This window comes from Vulpes lagopus, chromosome 21 (assembly GCF_018345385.1).
Source record: "Vulpes lagopus strain Blue_001 chromosome 21, ASM1834538v1, whole genome shotgun sequence".
In the NCBI taxonomy this organism is placed as follows: Eukaryota; Metazoa; Chordata; class Mammalia; order Carnivora; family Canidae; genus Vulpes; species Vulpes lagopus.
In genome coordinates, this window is record NC_054844.1 from 44,820,045 (window position 1) to 44,841,560 (window position 21,516).

General features: G+C 63.4%; 1 protein-coding gene across 1 annotated transcript; it reads right to left on the reverse strand.

Annotated features, from left to right (window-relative positions):
• Window positions 1–11,340: 11,340 nt before the first annotated feature.
• Window positions 11,341–12,111, reverse strand: LOC121479823 (proline-rich protein HaeIII subfamily 1-like). Its single transcript, XM_041735620.1, has one exon. The coding sequence runs from the start codon at window positions 12,109–12,111 to the stop codon at window positions 11,341–11,343; it is 771 nt and encodes a 256-aa protein (XP_041591554.1).
• Window positions 12,112–21,516: the final 9,405 nt, after the last annotated feature.

The following is a 21,516-nucleotide window of genomic DNA, read 5'->3' on the forward strand; positions in this document are numbered from 1 at the left end:
CGGGAGCAGCAGACCCCCCCGCCTTGGGCCACGCGCCCCCCCAGCTGCAGGCTCGACGCCCCGGGACGCGGGCACCCACCGACGGCCCCAGGACCCCCTGCGGGGCCGAGGGGCACCCACGGCCTGGGGCGCCTGGGACACGGGGCCTCCGACCCCCCAGCCCCTCCCCATCAAACTGGCCTGATTCCTATGAACCTCAGCAGCTGTGGAGCGGGGTCCCCGGGCTCAGCGGTTTGGCGCCTGCCTTGGGCCCAGGGCGTGACCCAGGGGTCCCGGGATCCAGTCCCCTATGGGGCTCGCTGCATGGAGCCTGCTTCTCCCTCCTCCCGGGTCTCTGCCTCTCTCTCTCTCTCTCTCTCTCTCTCATAAATAAATAAATAAATCTTTAAAAAAAGAGCTGTAGAGTGGGGTGGCAGGGTGGCCGTGGTGTCTCGCAAAGGGGCCCCACCTGTAGGTTCTGGGAGCTGGAGCCCAGACCCCACTATCCCCCGGTCCCCTGTGGGCGTCCAGGAGAGGACTCTCAGCAAGGGAAGCCAGTGACCCCCTGCCCACCCCCTCCCCCAGCCCCGGCTCTGCGTGATGAGATCACCTTTCAGGATTCTAGTCTTTATCTTAGTCTGGGGGAGGGGGACCAAGGGGCCTAGGTTCTCTCCTAACTTTTCCCTCCCAGCCCCCTTCCTACATTTCCCGGCCACCCCCCCCCCAGGACTTCTCCCCAATCCCCCAAATCAAACCCTGCCCCGTCTCTTCCGCAGGCCCCTGCCCCACTCTGGCCCGGGGGACTCAGAAGGAAAGTGCCCAGAATCCATGCTCTTTCCTTCCAGGCGAGCGTCCTCCTCATTCTGCTGCCCTACTTCCTGTCCCAAATCACCCAGCTGTTTTCTAAAAGCCCCTCTCCAGAGCCAGCTGCAGCCCAGGGGAGAGGCCGGCGGGTCAGATTGCGGGGTGATGCTGGCCCCCCGTCCCGTCCCTCTCGCATCTGCAGGTCCTGGCCCTTTCTTAGGGGAGGAACCCAAGGAATCTCTGGGTCAGAGCCTTAAGCACCCCCGGCCCCGAAGGTGACCTCTGGACGAGAACTGCTCGCACCCCGGGGAGAGGGGCTGCGGCCCGACTGCTGTGCAGCCCCGCAAGGCGCAAGTGTACGAGCCCAGCGCTCTCACTTTTCAGTGAGATTCCGCACAGAATCTTTAGATTTTTCCCAGGATTTGGGAGCTTGGGGTGGGGGCGGGGCGGGGAGGGGCCGGGGGAGGAGGTGTGTGACTCAGCTCCTCCCAGGAGCCTTGGTGGGGCACAGGGGACACAGTGTCCTGGCCCAGTCCTCCGCCTCACTCCACACCCCCAGCCTTGGCCAACTCAAACAGGCCCCCTCCCTGTCCGTCCCCCGCTCCTGTTTATACCGGGAGCCCCTTAGTCATTCTCTGGCTGGCTTCTCTCCTCTCCCCAATATCCCTCCTCTCCTGGCTCTCTCTGCCCTTATAAGTCCTGTCCCGGTGGCCCCAACACCTCCTGCCTTTCCTCTCACCCTGTCTGCCTTTGCCCGGTTTCCTGCTTTCCCCTGCTTCCGGGGTAGGCCCGGGCGCTCTTCCCTCCTGGTTGCAGCTGCTGCCCGCAGCCCTCCAGGTCTGGAAGTTGGCCTCGGAGGAGCCGCCGAGGGGCTTAACCTACAGCTTATCAGCCCAACCCTCTCTTTCAGAAGAGGAAACGGTGTAGACAGACGAAGTGACTTATCCAAGGTCACACGGCTAGCCAGTGAGAGGTGGACCTAGAACTTAAGTGTTTTGACTCTAAACCCAATGCCCTTTCTTCGTCGCCAAGTGACCTCTGCGCGCTGTCTCCTCTCAGCGCTTCTGTGTGTCTCTCAGCTTGTCTCTGCCCAGCCCGCGTGTCTCCCAGGGTCTCTGTTTTGTCTCTCAGATCCGACCTCTGTGTCCCTTCATGGCTCAGCAGGGATGATTTGCTGTGACGATGGACTATTAGCAATCACAGCCTGCTTGACGGAGGGGCCGAGGAGTGACGGGCAAGGGCAGGCCGCTCACCAGGCCCCTGCTGTCACCCGCCCGCCTGCAGCCTCAGAGCAGGACGAGTCCACGGGCAGAGGCGCCGGTTCTGAAGCCAGGAGCCATGCGTGGTCTACATAGGGACAGGGACGTGGTATTAATGGTCTCTCACGTGTCTGGCCCCGTGCTTGACCTTGAACCCGCCTTTATCCCACTTAACCTTCCCAACTGTCCAGCATTGCAGGTATCACGATCTTCATTTTACTATCAAGAAGTTGAGGCCCGGGGGGGCCTGGGGGGCCGAGTCGGTGACGTGTCTGCCTTTGGCATCGTGATCCTGGGGTCCTGGGGTCCTGCCCCCGCTGCCCCTCCCCCGACTTGCTCACTCTGCTTTTTCTCAAATTAATAAACAAATCTTTTTTTTTTTAAATTTATTTATTCATGAGACACACACACACACACACACACACACACACACAGAGAGGCAGAGACACAGGCAGAGGGAGAAGCAGGCTCCATGCAGGGAGCCCGACGCAGGACTCGATCCCGGGTCTCCAGGATCACGCCCTGGGCTGAAGGCGGCGCTAAACCGCTGGGCCACCCGGGCTGCCCTAATAAAAAAATCTTCAAAGAAAAAAAACAAAAACAAAAACAAAGAAACTGAGGCCCAAAGGAGTGAAGTGACTATGACTTATAGAAAGAAAGGGGCAGAGGTAAATCCAAATTCAATCCCAACGGATTCCAAACTTGTGGCTTTTCTGCCAGTTTAGCCTTCTAAGTGGGGCCGGGTTTCTACGGAGGGAAGATTCTGGGGCAGGGATCCTTAGCCTAGGTCCACCGGCCCGGGGGGTGGGGGGCGGAAGACACGGGCACAATCCATCAGCCCTCTGAAGGTCCCTGGGGGTTTTGCCCACATGCATGTGATTTCTCTGGGGCCAGACTCAGGTGTTTCTGGATTCTCAAATGCCTGGAAATTCTAAGAACACTGAGGCCGATGTCCTGGTTCCAGTGAATAGAGCCCAGCCTTGCTGGGTCTGTAAGAAGCCTGGTCGGGTGGTCTGGGCTGAGTGAGGTCTCCTCGCTGGCCTGTGGCTGCACACACTAGTGGGCTGTAGCTGTGCCCAGACAGACGCCAATCCCCTCCGGCCTCGGCCTCGTAGCCTGGAGGGAGCTGGGGCTGCCCCGACCCCGGGCTGGGGCCTCTCGCTTACTCCGGGCGACTGTGCCAACATCACGTTCTCAGTGTCACCGGAATCAAGACTGGGAAGAGTTTGCTGCACCAAGGACCAGGGGAGTTCAGTGGCCTGTGGCTCCTGGCTTCGGCCTGGGGATCCCGGTCCCTCTGCCCCGTGGTGGGGTGATGAGTGGGAGCTGTTCTCGGAGAGGGACGGAAGGAGGGATGCGTAGGAAGCTTCTGGAGCGGCAGAGGGAATCCCTGGAGGTAGAGTTGGAGCCCAGTCAGCCCAGGAGCCTGAGTGCAGGGCCTGCTAGCACCGAGCGAGGCACCAGAGCCACTGTGCGAGCCCTTGGGCCGAGTCACTGCCCTGACTCAGGCCTCAGCCGGGGGGAACCGATGGCTCCGTCATCTGTGAGTCACCACCCGCCACCCCCACTCCCTGTCTGGTGGGAAGAACCCCCTCCCCCATGTCCTAGACCTAAAATAAACCCAGACTCCCCTCCCCTCTCCACCCCCACTTTGCTCAGAGCACGGCAGGGCTGGATGAAAGATTTTTGCGAGGGTGACAAGACCAGTCCCGGGACATAAGGTGCTTGAGTTCCCTTGGTGCTCCAGGGCTCCGAACCTAGGGACTGAGACTGGGACCAGGTCCCTCTGGGGGAGCCAACCTGGGAAATCTCCCCAGCTGGGCTAGGCTGGGAAGAGACAGAGGGACAGGGATCAGAGGACGGCACCGATGGGAGAGGAGTAGGGCTACAGGGAGGCCCGGGACGCGAAACCAGCCGATCAATGGGACGGAAGTTCCTCCATCCCAGCTAGAGTCTTCCCTTCCAAGCCCTCTTCGGTTTTTCTTGAACAGAATTCTACAGCAAAATGTAACAACCCCAGATAGGAAGTTAAAAGGGAAATACGATTCTCTGGGGTGTTCTAAACGTTGACCTCATTTTAGTTGCTCATCCCTCCCCACCCCCATCACTTTCCATCCCTTTTCTCCCCCTCGCTGCCCTATACCTACCTCTGGAGAGGAAAGGAGTGTCTGAAGCTTCTGTGCTGGGGGGAAAAACCTGGGGGCTGGAGGAGAGATCCATCCGGGGTGGGAGCTGTGGGCGGGAGCATCGGTTTCCTGGGATGGCCTTCCCAGATGCAAGCACATCTGGAGCCCATCAGGGAGGGACCTGGAACACCAGGATTCCCAATACACATCCGACTGGGGCTGTGAGGGGCTGAAGATGAGCCAGGCATTCCCTCCCACCCCCATAAGCTTGCCTGCTGTTTCTCGCCCTCTCCTGGGAAGGATTACCAACCCCAGACAGGAAGTCAGGGCACTGCGAGGGGCTGGGAGCAGGGCAAGAGCTTGCAGGGATTGCACCCAGAGCCAGGCCGACGCCTCGCCCGATGGAGATGACGACTGTGGTCGGGAGGGAGTCGGGGTGCGCGTGTGCAGCGCGGGTTTGTCCTTAACAAAATAAGTTTGCCGTGGCGTGAGGCTGGGGTGGGGGTCAGCACGTCCCCCCCGCTTGCTTCTCGTGAAGGACAGAAGTCCCCCCCGTGAGTCTCTGGGCCTGTTGCCCTCCTCACCTCTCCACCCCCCATAACCACGCACGCTCCTTCCTTGGCTGCAAATTCCTCCCTGTCCATCGTCGCCTTGTAATGAGCACGCTGGCTTCCCGGGGATCACGTACCGGGCTAGGAATAGGTCCAGCCCCTGCCCTTCCCCTCGGGGAGATCCAGCCTGCTGGGGTGCTGAGTCTGGGGGCACATGGGGGGTTAGTGACCCCTGCAAGGGGTCCGGGTGTCGCCGGGAGCCAGCCCCTAAGGGTAAAGCGGACAGTCTCTAGGGCTGAGACTCCGGGGTCCCACCGGGGGGTGGGGGTGGGTAGCGCCCTCTCCCCTTCTCCTGCAGCTAAGGCTTGACGGGGAATCAAACCTTGAAAGACTCGTAGCTTCCGGACCCCAAGCTTGCGGCTGAGTCGAGCTAACCATATGCTAGAAAGTAGTGCTGTAGGCAGTGTCCGGGTGCAGAAGCAAACCCGCTTCCTGCCTTACCTGCAGCAGAGGTCCAGGGGGCTTTGCCCTTTAGCCTCCACCTCTCTCACCTCCGGGCTTGACCCTTGGTTGGACTTCAGAGCCCGGGGCGAGGCCAGGGGAGGAGCTGCCTGACCTGCTGGCTTGGAGCCCTTTCCGTGGCTCTCCCGGGCTCCGAGGGGGGCCCCGTCTCTGACCTGGGCTTGGCTGGGGGGGCCCAGCCCACAGGACGGTGGGGCTGTGGCAGGGCTAAGGCCCCGGGCCTGGGGGATGGGACGTGGGCCGGAGACTGACCTGGGGGTAAGGGCGGCGGGTGGCCGGTGGGGAAGGTGGAGGGGGCTCTGGGCCTTCCCCTGGGGGGCCAGCCCTTCTTCAGGCCGCCTCCCTGCCCTCCACTAGCCGAGCTTGGATGGGCGGGGAGGGGGGGGGGCAGGGAAGGCAACCTGAAGGAAGGAGGGGAGACCCAGGGAAGGGAGAGAGGGAGCTGGTGTCATGCGTGGGGAGGCCGGGAGACGAGGGAGGGTGAGAGGGAGCGTTTGGAGGGAGACGGGAGAGGACAGGGGGCCTCTTTCCCGCCCGAATCCCGCTCACTGCTCAGAACCTTCCAGGGCTCCGGCCTCTAGCGGTGGAGCTCTGGTCACTGGAAACCTCCAAGCAGGTGCATGGAGGCTGGGTTGGGCCAGGTGAGGGCCCACGGGAGTTGAGGCCAGGGAGCCGGTAAGGAGCAAAGGGGTGGACAGACAGGGGCCCCTGCAGAGGACAGACAGCAGGAGGCGGAGCCGGGAGAGGGGCGGGGAAGGGGTGAGGCAGCAGGGCCCCCCCCCAGGAGGCTGGGGGAGGCCGGAGGTGGGACAGCTGTGCTCCGCGGGTGGGGCTCCGCCGGGTGCCAGGAGGCCCTTGGGGTGGACGCGAGGCCCGCAGGCGGCCTGGCTCTCGGCACCTGCCTCTCGGTCCCACCGGCTCCCTGGGGCCCTCGCTGTTTCGGGGGCCCTGACACGCCTCTCCTCCCCGGTGCCCTGTCCTCACCGCCTGCCGGGTACCGGTCTCTGAAGCAGCCTCCTCGGCCCCCATCGCACCGCGGCCCGGTCTCCCGTGCCCCTCTTCTCCGGGCTTCTTTCCCTGCAGCGGGCGGGCAGGGGTGAAGCAGACCCGGAGGTGCCTCCGGTTCCCCCTCCTCTGCCCATCCCCCCCTTGGCCCCTTTCCCGCTCCCGGCTCCCTGGGGTAGTATTTGGGGGTGGGAGGGGGGGTGAGGTCCGAGATGGAAAGTCTGACGCCGCGTCCAGGCCCCCAGCCCCACTCGGGCAGGCTGAGCTCATCTCTCCAGCAACCACAGCTGGACATTTTCCATGTGATCACCTCGGGGCTGGGGGCTGGGTTCCAGAAAGCCGGCAGGGCTGACTGAGTTTCACCACGCGCAGGCTTGGGGGCCGAGCACCCTCAGGTGCCCCCACCCCGTCGGCGGGGCCCCGGGCAGAAGGCTCTGGGGCGGAAGCAAGAGCAGAGGAGAAACCGGCCCGGGAAGAGTCGAGGCTGGGAGAGGCTGTGGCCCAAGTTGGCCCAGGTGCCCTGCGGGAGTGTTCACCATTCGGGCTGGTTGGCCCGGGGGGGGGGGGGGGGGGGGGGGCCGTGATGCGAATGTTTATGTAGGTGAGAAGTGTGCGGCCCGCACGTGCTTGTGCACAGACGTCCTGGGGGGCCAGCGGGCCGCGGCTGGGGTGTGGGCCTTGCCGGGCCCCAGGGCGGCCGCCACCCCCACCATCCCGTCCCTTCTCTAGCCGGTGGCCTGCTCTCTCACACAGACCCGGGCAGGGGGGTGCGGGCGGAGGAAGAGGAACGGGTCGCTTTCTTCCCGGTGGAAGAAACTGGGGCGAGGCTTCGGGGCTGGCTGGCTGGGCCGGGGGCGACCACCCGGCGGTGGGCGCAGGGGTGCCGTGGGCTGGAAGGTGGGTCTGGGGGCCCCTCCCTGTCCCCGGGCCCTGGCCGGGCCTGTGTGCAGGAGGCTGGCGGGCGGGGAGGTAGGAAGGAGGGTGGGCAGGAAGCACTTGGCTGTTTGTTCCCTCTCTTTCCTGACTCCTTTGTGGCGACAGGCCGGCTTCCTTCCTCCCCGCGGCACCTTGGCTCCCGCGCGTTTCCTCTTAGGCCCTCAGCGCGGCTCTCAGCCTGGCACGGCGGCCGTTTTCCAAGCTGAGACTTCTGGGAACGGGGACCCCTAGACCAGTGGGAGAGGGGCTAAGGAATGCGGGGCGATGCCAATCCGTCCCTCTGTCAGCGCGGTCAAGGCCGGCAGCCCCGCTTGGGTGGACTGTGGGGGGGCTCCGTGGCCAGCAGATGGGAAGCCTCGGCCCAGAGCAGGGCCCCAGGTGTGGGGTTACCTGGGCCTGGCCCTCCCGCAGCCCGGTGTGGGGCGAGTGGGCCTGCCGGGGCTCCCCGCCCCCGCTGAGCCTGGCTTCTGGGCTCTGAGTCCCTACTTGGCCGTCCTTGCCTCTCTGCCCTGCCCCACCTCCCACCTCCATCCACTGCCCTACAAGTCAAGGAATGTGAGTCTCCTCTCACTCTCTCATTGATTAGTCATGGGCACCCCGATCCCCGCGGGAACGGTTACTCACCCCTGCGCCCCCCCTCCCTGGCCCTGGTCTCCCCAGAACTGGCCGAGTTCCTGTAGGAGGAGCTCACGGTGCCGGACACGTGGAAGGAGGTCGTGGGGGCTGCGGGCAGTGGGCAGCGTCCTAGAGACAGCCACGCCGGAGCCCCTCCCTCCCCCCAGCACGGCCTCCGGGCTCCGGCCACGTTAATGGCCACGGGGTGTAGGCAGAAGGGGTAGGACTGGGGTAGGGGACGGTAGCGGGTCGGTGTGGCGGAGGCCCGAGCACCTGGCACCCAGCCTCCTCACCGGTGCCGCCGTCGGGGCCAGGCCGGGGCCGGGGCCCGCTCTTTGCACTTGGCCGAGTGCCCAGGCCTGGCCTCTGTCTCCCAGAATCAGACAGGGGCCTTTCCCAATAAGGAGCCTCCCCACTCTGGGTCTACCCCGTGCTGCCCCGCTGCCTCTCCCCTCTAACAGCTCGTCTGCCCTAAAATGGCCAGGTCTTTCCCTCCTTTCCTCCTGCCCGCCCTGCACACCCAGGTTTGGGCTCCGGGGGAGAGAAGGGGGCGAGGTAGGGGTAGGACGGCCCGGGCCGGTGAGCCCATCTGCAGAAGGGGAACGGGACTCCGGGAGGAGAGGGCAATGGGGCCGCATGACCCAGGTGTACCGGGGCGGGCGGAGGCACCATCCCTGCAGCTGCCGCCCTCTCCTGCGGCGACGGCCCGTGGCATCACCACGTGCACGCACCAGTCCTGCATGCTCCTCCACTTGGCTCGGCCCCGCCGGGCGCGGGCGCGCGAGATGCTGTGGGTCCACCCGTCAGGACAGGGAACCGAGGGTGCGCCCGGGGCTCCGCCCATTACGCGTCTGCCCTCAGCTCCAGTCAAGATCCTGGGGTCCAGGAGTCCTTCAGCTCGGGTCCTGATCTCGGGGTCCCGGGATCGAGCCCCACACCCGGCTCCCTGCCCCGCGGGACTTCCTCTGCCCTGCTTCCTGCTCGGCTTTCTCTGTGGCTGCCAAATAAATAAATAAAATCTTAAAAAAAAAAAAAAAAGATGAAGGAACTGAGGCACAGAGAGTCGAAGTACCTAGTCCAGGGGCGGTGGGAGAGCCGGGAATCAAACCCAAGCAATCCGGCTTCACTTTCGGAGAAACCACCCCACTGGCTTTGTCCGCGGACGCTTGAGCCTCGCTGGCAGGAGCAGGAGGGGTGCCCGGGGGCTCGCGTGGGTGGGGGGATGCGCGCAGGCTGCCCCTCAAACGCCACCGTTAAGGACTCTTGGGTCTTTGCATGGGTTCGGACTAAATGCTCCCAAGAGCAATGGCCCAATAAAAAATTAAAAAAAAAAGCAAAACCCAAAAAATGTCCTTGTTGAGTGACACGCAAATGATATGCGGGTCAGCGCAGGAGCCAAGTACCTGTGAGTGGAGGGTGGCGGGCGGGGTGGGGACAGGGGCTCGGAGCAGAGCTGGGGACAGGGTGGGAGGACGAGAAGCCACAGGGTGTGCGGACGGATGCGCTTGAGCCCCTTCCCCGCCTTTGCCTATGATGTTCCAGGCATTTAAAAACAGTGATTTCTACTACGTCCAGGCCCCGGGGGTGGCGGGGGGAGGCTGAGCGTTCTTCTGGCCCGGACGGCAGAGCGGGCCCTGGGATGGGGCCACGTGTTGACTTGGGGGTTCCCGCTTGAGCAAGACTCTGCTCAGGTTCGTCTTCCCTAAGCTGAAGGAATCCAAGGAGCTGCTCCCAGGCGGCCGCCCCTCGCTCGCAGATTCCTACATGGGGGGTGGGGGGGGTGGGGGGACTCACTGGGGAGCACGGCGTGGGGCTGCAGCTGCTGTGCGGGGAACGGGGGGTGGCGCGGGACTAAACAAACACTCGGTAACTAGGATGAGCTCAGGGCGCGGAGGGGAGGGCCCTGCAGGGGTGGTGGGAAGGGAGCCCGCACGCAGGCCGGCCAGGGAGGGGAGGCCGCGCTGCTCACTGTCCGCGCCTTCAGCTTGGGGCTGCACCTCCCCACCCCGGGCTCCGTGGGGCCGGGCTCTGGATGCCCGGAGGGGCGCACTGCAGGCCCCCCGGGGTGTGGGGGGGACCAGGTGCAGGTCTCAGCATGTGCATCCATCACCTCGTTTAACCTCAAAATACTCGGAAGAGGCGGCTGCACGTCTGTCAAGTCCCTTCCCCTACGTCACCTTCCGACACCCCTGACACCCTTGCCGTTCCCAGAGCCAGGCTGGGGAGGAGTCTGAAAAGGCAGGACAAAGTGAAAGGAGATTTCTGGGTGGTGACGGGGAGACCCTGGGAGGGGCCGGGGGACTGTCACCTGCTGTGAAGGTGCCTCTGTCTGGGTGTGGGGACTGGCTCTGCTGGGGAGGGCGGAGAGCTTCCCGGTGCTCGGCTCAGGGCTCACAGGGCACCCTGGTGTCTCGGATTGTTTCTGGGAAGCCCCTGGGGATAGAAACAGAGAGTCGAGGAATTACTTCAGAGCTGACCAAGGAGCTTGAGAGGCCAGGGCCCGAGGGAGGAGCTGCCCTTTGTTTCACCAGCCGCTGGCTCAACAGCAGCATGGGAGGAAATCAGATAAACAGAGGGACTTCCCTGTTGTTGGGCTTGAGAGTTGGCGATTGTGAAGCTAATGGGTTCTCCAATCCCCGGTCAGCAGGAGGTGGTCGTGGTGGGGAGGGCAGCGGAGTGGACATGGGCGCTTCCCTAGGTGACCTCTGACCAGTTGGAAGGGCCTGAGATTTCTAGGGGGGAGGGGGAGGGGAGGAGAGGAGGAGGAAGTGGAGGGGGAGGGGAGGAGGGAGACAGGAGAGGAAGGAGAAGGGGAGGAGGGGAAAGAGAAGGGGAGGAGGAGGGGGAGGGGAGGAGGGAGAGAGGAGGGGGAGGGGAGGAGGGGAAGGAGAAGGGGAGAAGGAGGGGGAGGGGAAGACGGGGAGGGGACGAGGGAGAGGAGGGGGAGAGGGGAGGGGGAGAGGAGGAGGGGGAGGGGAGGGGGGAGAGAGGAGGGGGAGAGAGGAGGGGGAGGAGGTGGAGGGGGGAAGGGAAGGAGGAGGGGGAAGGGAAGGAGGAGGGGAGGAGGGGGAGGAGAGGGAAGGGGAGTGGAGGGGAAAGAGAAGGGGAAGACGGAGGGAGAAGGGGAGAAGGGAGGGGAGGAGGGGGAAGGGGGAGAGAGGAGGGAGAGGAGGGGTGAGGGTGGAAAGGAGAAGGGGAGGAGGAGTGGAGGGGAAGGAGAAGGGGAGGAGGGGGAGAAGAATGGGAGGAAGGGGGGAGGAGGACAGAGGAGGGGGATGAGGAGGGGAAGAGGGGGGAGGGAGGGAAGGGGAGGGGGAAGGGGAGGGGGGACCTGCCACAGGTGCCCTGTGAGGGGAGGGTCGGTGTGCTGGGCCGCAGCCTGGGGTGAGGCCTGGGGCTGAACACCCCTCCCCCGCCCACTTGGAGCTCCCTTGGTGCCCAGAAGCCCCGTGTCCCGTGTCTGTTTGGTCCACGGAGGAGGCGCATGGAGATGGGGAGGCCCAAGGAGCTGGAGGCCGCGGCTGCGAGCAGGGCTGGTGGGCGTCAGCTCCCGTGGGGCTGCTGGGGCTGAGCTTGAGTGGAGCTGGCGGGCGTGAGCTCCCGTGGGGCCGCTGGGCGTGAGCTCCCGTGGGGCCGCTGGGCGTGAGCTCCCGTGGGGCCGCTGGGCGTGAGCTCCCGTGGGGCCGCTGGGCGTGAGCTCCCGTGGGGCCGCTGGGCGTGAGCTCTCGTGGGGCCGCTGGGCGTGAGCTCCCGTGGGGCCGCTGGGCGCGAGCTCCCGTGGGGCCGCTGGGCGTGAGCTCTCGTGGGGCCGCTGGGCGTGAGCTCCAGCAGAGCCAGTGGGGTGTGAGCTTGAGTGGAGCTGGCAGGTGTGAGCTCATGTGGGGCTGCTGGGGCGTGAGCTCGCGTGGGGCCGTCCGGCATGAGCTTGCGGCCCTCCGAGGGTCGGGGTCGTGGACCGGGCGCGGGAGGGGGGTGGGGCCTGGTCGAGGTGGGAGCCCCGAGGAGCCGGGGGCACTGTCCCTGCCCGTGGGACGCACCCGCAGCATTGTGACCCTTGGTCCCTCCCGAGCCACCAGGGACCCTCAGGCACCCACACCGGCCGCCGCCCCTCTCCTGGAACTGGTGCTCGGGGTGTTCTGGGAGCACCAGCCCCCCGGGGCGCGCTGGGGACGAGGGGTCCTCGCCTTCGTCAGGGTCTGGCAGCGGCGGCCCTGGCAGCCACGAGGTCGGCCCGTCTCGCCCTCCCTGTCGCCGCCGGAGGAGCTGGGGCTGCCGGCCTCCTGGGGTGCAGGCCCTGGCCCGGGGGCGCCCCATGGCTTGCCGGCTGGGTGCGTGCGGCCGTGTCTGCCCTCGGGTGCTCCTGCCTCTTCCCTTGGTAGCTGCCCCGTCGGGGCTCGGGGCACACCGGGGACCGGAGGCCACAGTCCCACCCAGGCAGTGGCCTTCTCCCCGCGGGCTGCCCTCTCCTGGCTACCGTTCGGGATCCATCAGGGTTCGGGGACACAAGGGACCTTGGCCAGCCTGGGGCCGCCCCCAGCCCCCCCCGGGGCTCCGTGCCCAGGAGGCTGCCCTGACGTCTCCTCCTTCCAGCGGGTGGCCCAGGGCAGCCGCCACCGGGCGCCTGTGACTAGCCGGCTCCGCAGAGCATGACCTTTTAAACCCGAGGTCATGAGCTCCAGCCCCACGTTGGGCATGGGGCCTACTTAAAATTCTTAAAAAAGGGGAACCATTATGCCTGCATTTGGGGCTGAGATGGCCCCATCCCGTCGTCCGAGTCGTCCGTCTGCTTCCCCGTTGGACGGAAGCTCCAGTGGAGCCGGGACTGTGTGTCCCGCGTCGCCCGGGCCGTCACCCCAGCGCCAGGAGAGGACTGCACACCTCCCGGGGCCAGGCGGCAGTAGGCGGGCGACAGGCGCAGATCCGGGCAACGCTGCATGTGTTTTTTCTGAGGAAAGGGGAGGGGGTGAGGCCCCAGCTACCAGGGCCCCTGGACGGGGACCGAGGGGCACCGAAGCCTCCCTCCTCCGCTGCCTGTGAGGACCAGGGCAAGCCTCTCCGCCGTTCACCTCCAGCCACTAGGTCCCCAAGCTGCGGCACCGCTCCCCAGTGTGTCCAGCCAGCGGCCGGTTTGCTCCTGTGACTTCAGCGTCCTCTGCACCGCCGTCTGGGCCGCACACGCTTCCCCCGCTGAGTCTCTTGCCCCCCCCCCCCCCCCCCCCCCCGCGAGTTCTCGCACCGAGTCTGGACGGTGCAACCCAGCACGGGCTGATCCGGGCTATTTACGAAGCCCTCGTGCGGGTCGGAAAGGGAGGCCAGCGGGACGCATCCACCGTCGGAGCGACTGTAAATACCTTGTGCAAGGTGCTCGCCCTGTAGGAGTCTTAAAAGATATTTTATTTATTTATGAGCGACACAGAGAGGGAGAGAGGCAGAGACGCAGGCAGAGGGAGAAGCAGGCTCCACGCAGGGAGCCCGACGCGGGACTCGATCCCGGGGCCCCGGGGGCACCCCGAGGGGCCCCGATGGTGTTTTCCCATAGGATGATCTTGGAGCAAGCTCAGCACTTCTCGACTCTGTGCCTTTGATGTGCATCCGGGCTTGCCCTGTCTCGGCGGCGTGTGGCGGGCAGCCCGGGGCGGCGGCGTCCACCCCGTCGGGGGCGGCGGCCACGTAAGCGACTTCTGGTTAACGGGATGTGAATGAGGCACCGGGTGTGACTTCTGGGTCATGTTCTCAAAATGGAAAGCTGGTGGCCCTCTGCTTCCCCCTGCTTGCCGGCGCCCGGTGACAGACTAAGCAGCCACCTTTGACCTTCTCCACCGTCAAGGGCTGTATCTGCCCGCGTCCTTCTGGTCCGCTCCTTTATTTGTTCGTGGGTCCCCGATAGAGCAGCGCGGCCTACATCCTTCGAAAACAGATTAAGATCCCCATGAACCCCGGCCTACCTCGAGGAATGTTTCCGAGGAGCTCAAAGATGAAACTGAGCCCGTTCCAACGAAAACAGAATCTGCCGCCATCCAGGCCAATGACGTTCCGTGGAAGCCTATGGCGTTTGCTCCGTCAGGAGCACGTGCAAATTCCTTGTCGGTGTACACACGTCCTACCTCTTCTACTCAGCATCTCTGTGACTCGTGGTGACGCGGACGTCCTAGACGGGTCGGAGGCCGCTCACCCATCTTCGTCTCCTGGGATCCAGGCCCCTCTCTGCTCGCGTCCTACACGGAGTCAGGGCTGGCCTGTGTGGCCGGCACAGTGACGGGGAAACGACGGGGGCGACTTCCAAGGCTGAGGCATAAAGGGACGTCGCGGGGTCCCCCTTGGCCTACTCCTAGGTCACTGGCTGCGAGGGAAGCCAGCTGCGTGTCTTGGGGGCCGTCCAGCAGCCCTCCGCCGAAGCCAGCACTCGGTCGCCAGCGTGTGACTCCACTCCCGTGACAGGGTCGCCCCGGGGTACATGGTGGCCAACCCTGCGGGGCCTTGGGGAGACCGCAGCCGGGGGGGGGGGCGGCCAGAGCCCCAGCCGAGCTGCCGGTGAGCTCCTGGCCCACAGGAGCTGTCAGGAGCCAGCGGTCAGGGTCGTTCCGAGTCGCCGCATCTGTGATGCATTCATGGTTGTGCAGTGCAGGTGACACGTTCCTGGAAAGGAGGATCCATGCGTCCCGCGTCCCTGCTGCTGCCAGGGCTCAGGCCCACGGGTGCGGTGCCAGCGGGACGTCCCCCCCCCCATCTCCGCAGGTGCACGCGAATGAGCAAAGGTGAGATGTTCACCAATGTCCCTGGGCTTCAGGATTCCCCAGAGCAGAGGCGGGGACCGGGATGGGGGGGGACCGGCATCTGTCAGTCGGGCTGTCCCCGCCCTCGTGCCTGGGGTCAGGGGGAGGCTGTGTCTCCAGCAGTCGCGACACCGAGGAACCGGGAGGGGCGGCAGCCCTGGAGGCAGAGGAAGGGTGGCTGCAGGCACAGGCCCTCCCCGGGGACCAGGCAGCCCGAGCCAGTCGGCGCCGTGAAGGGAGGAAGGGCCGCTCTGCAGCCACACGGCACAGGTGCGAGCCGGCCACGCGGGCGCCACGCGGCGTGGACACCACAGCGCCGCCCCCCGCCGCGGGCACACGCCCCGGGCCCCACCGGCCGCCTGGAGCCGGGACCCTACCGAGCTCCGCTGTGCACCACGTGCTCCCCTGTACCCCTCTACCGAGGACGGCGCTTGGCTTTTTAAAAAATTATTTATTTTTAAATATTTTCTTTATTTATTCATGAGAGACACAGAGAGAGGCAGAGACACAGGCAGAGGGAGAAGCAGGCTCCCTGCAGGGAGCCCGACGCGGGACTCGATCCTGGGACCCTGGGGTCATGCCCTGGGCCCGAGACAGATGCTCACCCGCTGAGCCACCCAGGGATCCCTGTTTCTGTTTTTGTTTTTTTTTTTAAAGATTTTACTTATTTGACAGGGAGAGCGAGCGCGCACAAGCAGGGGGAGTGGCAGAGGGAAAGAGCAGCGACCCTCTGCTAAGTGGGGAGCCCGACGCGGGCCTGGGTCCCGCTCTCAGTGAGGACGAGCCTGCCTGTCCCCGCACAGAAGGGCGCTCGGGCTCCCGGGCTCCGTGCAGCTCGCGGCAGGGAAGCGATGGGCACGGCGCCCTGGGACGGCGGCTTTGGCAGGCTGCCTGTGTCCCCCTGGTCGTGGCCTGGTGCCCACTGGCAGGGGGCGCCCGCCGCGCGTCAGCTTGCCGCTTGGCATCCACGGAGGCCAGGTGCTGGCTGCACACCTGGGCGGCATCTTGCCCCGTGGGCCTGTCCTGGTTTGTCACCCGAGGTTCGTAGATGTGTGGGAATCTCAGAAGGACGGTCTCTGCGTGGGCCTAGGACGCCGGCACCTCCAGACGGGCAGAGGGACGCCTCCCTGCCAGCCCGAGCCCGAGCTGAAGGGCACAGGCCTGCGCTTCGGGAAACTCCTTCACCGGGAAACCCCTCCGCGGCTCCCGTCTTCCCAGCTCTCCCTCGCCCAGGAGGTCTCCGTGTCCCGCTCCTCACCTCGCGTCGGACGCTGCCGGGTCAGATGAGCGCGGAGACGTGAGTTCCAGCCCCACGTGGGGCGTAGAGATTACTCAAAATAAATAAGTAAGGGGGGACGCCCGGGGGGCTCAGCGCTTGAGCGTCTGCCTGCAGCCCAGGGCCTGATCCTGGAGACTCGGGATCGAGTCCCGCGTCGGGCTCCCTGCATGGAGCCTGCTTCTCCCTCTGCCTGGGTCTCTGCCTCTCTCTGTGTCTCTCATAAATAAATAAATAAATAAATAAATAAATAAATAATCTTTAAAATGAATGAATGAATGAATGAATGAATGAGTAAATACATAAATAAATAAGGGGCATCTGGCCAGCTCAGTCCAGCATCGGACTCTTGGTTTCGGCTCAGGTCGCGGTCTCAGGGTTGTGGGATGGAGCCCCGTGAATGGGGCTCCGAGCTCGAGATTCTCCCTGCCCCTCCCTCCACGGGCACCCTCCCTGCCCCTCTCTCTCAAATACGTAAAATCTTTAAAAATAAGCAACCAACCAATTAAAAAAAAAAAAAAAACCACCAAAGCTGCCAGGACTTCCTGTGAAGTCAGTCTCCAAGGAAGGGAAGGGGGAGAGATGGGAGGTCGCAGGCAGGGTGAGGGGCGCCCGGGAGGCCGCCAGGTGCCCCCACTGGCTCACTCCGGCCTGGGAGGACTCCCCAGGACTCTGGAAGCCCAAGCCCCCTGCCCGGCACCGTCCGGGGCCGCCCGACGCCGCGTCTGTGCCTCCACCTGCTGGGCGCCCACGGGATCGGCAGCCGGGCCCGCCCCCCCCAGCTGGAAGCCCCCAGCGCCCCGCCTTTATCCCAAGCCTCAAGCCTGCGGAAGAACCGACTGGGCACAGCCCCTCGCCGTTCCTTCGCCGTCCAGCCGTCTGTCCGAGGCCGGACACCGCGCCCCCCTCGGCGCCACTGGCCCCAGGTGGGGTGTCCGTGCCCTCCGCACGCCTGGCAGCCGCGCCCCGAGCAGAGGGCAGCGGGCACGTCAGCCGTGGGCAAGGGTCACACGTGCCCGCTGGCCGCAGGGGCAGCGAGAAGGGGGCAGAGGGAAAGGACTGCCCTTGTTTGTCCGTCTGTCCTCTGCTGCCTGACAGACGGAGGTGCGGGTGCCGTGGGTGGGCCCGTCCTCCCCACCGTCCCCTCACGCCCGCGGCTGGTCTCTCCCACGGCCTCCAGCAGAGACAACCCCTCAAACCCGCTGGCGACCCGAGCCACGTGGGGGCCATGGGCTCCGTCCTCTGAGGCGAAGGCCACGTGTACGTAGTGACAGGTCTCCGGTGGACCCTGCACGGTGACACGCAGCAAGGTCAACGAACACCCTCGATATTGATCAGAGCACGTGACGGGAGCACGCGACACCACGGAGGGCAGAGGGCTGGGAACAGGGGACATCGGCTCCAGAAGCCTGTCCTGCCCCAGGCTGCGTCGCGGTCCACCAGGGAAATGCCACACCTGACTGAAAGGGTGGATGCCCTTGGTCTTTCAAATCGGTTCGATTTTTTTTTTTTGGACACAGAGAGGGTGTGGGTGCGCACGAGCTGGGGTGGGGTGGGAGAGGCGCAGGGGAGAGAGCCTCAAGCCGACGGCGCTGAGCAGGGAGTCGATGGGGGCGCTCATCTCCGGGCCCCGACACTGCAGCCTGAGCTGAAACCAAGAGCCTGGCGCTTAACCGGCTATGCCACCCTGGTACCCTAATTTCTAACTTTTTTTTTTTAAGATTAAAAAAAAATCATTATTCATGATGGAGAGAGAGGGAGGCCGAGACAGAGGCAGAGGGAGAAGCAGGCTCCCTGCAGGGAGCCCGACGTGGGACTCGATCCCGGGCCCCGGGGTCACGCCCGGAGCTGAAGGCGGCGCTAACCGCTGAGCCACCAGGTGCCCCTCATTTCTTCAATACAAAAATTTGAGGGGTGTCTTAGTGGCTCAGTCACGGTCTCAGGGTCCCATCGGGCTCCGTGCTCAGCACACAGTCTGCTTAAGATTCTCTCCCTCTCCTTCCCCTTTCTGCCCCACCCTATAGTCTCTCAAGTAAAATCTTTAAAAAAATTTAAAAGGAAGAAATCAAGATGTGAACACAATTTATGGAGATAATCTTGTGCCCCTTGTATTTGTCATCCGTGACTTAGGTATCCTCAGTTCACCCATCACAGCGAAAATGCGCCGAGTGCTTGCTGTTAACGCTGCTAAAAACTTTAGTGCCTTGTCCCCCCAGTTATACTTTTAAGCGATCTTCTGGTTCGGGTGCTGTTCCCTCATTATCTCTACGTTCTTGATCACGAGGACGCTGTACTCTTCATGATTAGCAGGTGGGGTTTCTTGAGGATCCATTAAGGACCTGGGTCTGTCAAAACTCAAATAGTGCCATTATCTTCCTTGTAAAGTCCTAAAAAGCCTTTACTCAAAGGAATATGTGGTTTGAGAGACTTTATTGTCCCTAAGAATGATATGAGGTGTATCCTGAAGAGGCTCCGGTGCGCGGCTTCCGGAGATTCTGACGCAGGATGTCTGGGCCCAAGCCCAGGAATCTGCATTTTAAAATAAGCACCTGGGACGCCGGGGAGGGGGGCTCAGCCGGTGAGCGTCTGCCTTCGGCCCAGGGCAGGAGCCTGCATCCCCCCCGCCCCCCGGTCCTGGCATCGAGTCCCGCGTCGGGCTCCTGCATGGAGCCTGCTTCTCCCTCTGCCCGGGTCTCTGCCTCTCTCTGTGTCTCTCATGAATAAATAAATAAAATTTAAAATAAAATAGGCACCTGAGTCGTTATGACGTAGGTGATGTGCGGACCACGCCTGGAGGAGCGGTGCCTGGGCTCGCACGCGGCCCGCGGGCAGGGCTGTCCCTAGCGCAGGTGCCCGCGCTCCTCCCACGGGCCACACGGCCTTGGCCTCCCGCATGGCTGCGGACCCGCCGCTCGCTGGCTCCCAGCTGCCTTCTGCTGGGGGGACCCGCCTGCCCCAGGCCCCGGAGAGGCTGCGCTCGGCACCTGCTGGCCCGGGGGGTGCGCGGCCGGACAAGCTGGCGTCATCCCACAGCTGAGATGCAGCTGCAGGGATGGGCTGGAGGGACGCGGCTGGAGGGACGGGGTGGAGGGACGCGGCTGGAGCTGGCCAACCCGCCTTGGAGCAAACTAGGCGGCAGCCGGCGCTGAATGACAGGCCGTGACCACCCAGGCCCGAGGGGGACGTGGGGACGTGCGGAAAGCTCCATTTCATCTCCAGCCTCGCAGACGCAGCCTAGAGCCCGCTTTGCTTGCTTTTTTCAAAGACTGATCCACGAGAGACACAGACACGCAGGCAGAGGGAGACGCAGGCTCCATGCAGGGAGCCCGACTCAGGACTCGATCCCGGGACCCGGGGTCACGCCCTGGGCAGAAGGCAGACGCTCCGCCGCAGAGCCCCCGGGCGTCCCCAGAGGCCGCTTTTCATGCACTTTTCTAACAAGCCTGGCTTTTGAGGCTGTGACGGCCTTTCTAGCTCCTAGAATGAGTGATGGTTCTTTTTTTATTTCATTTTTTAAAAGGTTTATTTATTTGAGGGAGAGACAAGGACCGCGACAGGGAGCACAGGCAGGGAGGGAGGGGAGCAGCGAGCAGACCAGCCCCCTAACCAAGGGGTTCTCTAAAGAATTCCCTTCCCCCTTGACATCTGGGGGCAGATCAACCAAAACTCCGAATTGGGAAATCAGGGGACCCCCGAGCTGCTCTGCTGTGGCTGTAGCGCGCCGTGGGGCTCAGTACGGGGAAGGCTCGAGGCCTTCACTCTCCGCGCCCTCCTCCCGCGCTCGCCTCAGTGCTCTAAGGTTCGCGGGAACTTCTTAGACAAGATCAGGAGGAAAGCGAGCCCTAGAGACGCCCGCAGAGTCTTGGGCCGCAGAACAGAACCGGAGGGCGGACGGACCCTGGCGGCCACCGGAGGGCTGGGCGGACCCTGGCGGCCACCGGAGGGCTGGACCGACCCTGGCGGCCACAAGCTCCATCTCCCCGTGGGGGAGGAGGGAGGCTCCCGAGGTTGCTGCTGCCCCGAGACTGAGGACAAGGCCGCGCACTCCCATCTCAAGGTTCCCTCTCCCAACTGCTTCCCCGGCCACTTTCCTCGCGAGTTTTGCCTGCCCTTGCCCACTGGGCACTCACTACTGCCGCAATACGTTTTTGACCTTTTTTTTTCTTTTTAAACAGGGAGTCACGTTGGCATATGGTACTTTTTTCTTTGAACTTTGAAAGTAGCTGATTTCCTTAAAAATAAAAAAAAAAGGCTGACCTATTCTTATGAAACAAGTATCTAAAACCGCAACACAGCCCCGGGCAAACTCGCGGTGCATCAGGTACGGATCGTCCAGGGTCCGCTTTCCTCCGTCTGCTGACCACGCATCTGGGTATTTGCGCTGCTCAGGAGCTCGGTCAGCATCTGACACTGTATACGTGTGGGGTCGTTTGTGCAGCTTCCTGATGCCTGGACTGTGGTCACGGTGCTGCGTCCTCACACTCAGTATCCGGTGGCCGTGGAGCCCGCAGCTCCCCTGGTGGGTTAGTTCAGTGGTGTCCTGGGAATCACTCCTGGGGGGCCCCCTGGTCGGCTTCTCCAGCCACAAACGACTGAGTCAGCGCTTCATAGTGCTTGGTATTAAGTTTCCCTTTTGCTTAAAAATACTGACAGTGAGTGTGGCTTGTTTCCTGCTCTAAACCGTGACTGATACAGGCATTTGGAAGATAATTACAACACAACTCAATAAATGCCATTAAAAATAGTATGAACAGGGCGCCTGGGTGGCTCAAACACCTGTCATGACCCAGGGTCCTGGGATAGACCCCACATTGGGCTCCCTGCTCAGTGGGGGGCCTGCCTGCCCCTCCCTCTCCTGCTTGTGCTGTCAAATACATACATAAAATCTTAAAAAAAAAAAAAGTATGTAAAGAGGACAAGAGGAGCCTGGATCAGAGAGCCTGGACTGTTACCCGAGGAGATAACATTTGAGTTGGAAACTGAAGGTGGCACGTGCTAGGCAGGGAAGTGTGGGGCCAGGGAGGAAACAAGTGCGTTCTAGAAAACAAGATGTGCCAAGGTAGGGCCATTAAGGGGCACAGTGTCACGGCGAGTTCCCTAGAGCTCAACTCTGGGCAGGGTTGGGGGACAGCAGGGCTGCAGCAGCCGTGCACGGCAGTGGGATACTGTTTGAGGGGTGGCAGGCCTGGGTCCAATTCCGATTCTTCCATATGGCAATTAAGTGACTGGTCAAATCGCATCTGGTCCGTGATCCTCACTTTCCTTACCTGCCACACGGGGGCCTGATAATGTCTACTTCATGGGGTCACGCGGAATTAAGTATGACAATGCACATAAGGTGCTTTTTCGTACAGCGCTTGCCACATTATCAAGTGCCCAGAAAGCCTCTGCTGTTGTCAGTAGGTGAACCGGAAACAGAGAACTACCTCGGACGCTGTGCCACGCAGGTGGAGGATAGGCTGAAATGCGCCTAGACTACCTGCTGTAGAAGTCCAGGGAAGAGGATGTGCGATCGAGCAGTGGTGGTGGAGAAACAGGTCGGCGCCGGAAGTCATCGCTGCTACGGAACGCCAGGACCTGACGCCTAACTGCACTTGAGGAGTCCTGGAAAGATTAACCTGGAGCAGTCGTGTGTGCGGAAGCGCAGGTCGGGGCGGTAGCTCTGAGCAT

Coding starts and splice junctions, on each gene's coding strand:
- LOC121479823 (XM_041735620.1), bottom strand. CDS start 12,111: ATGGGGCGCCCCCGGGCCAGGGCCTGCACCCCAGGAGGCCGGCAGCCC.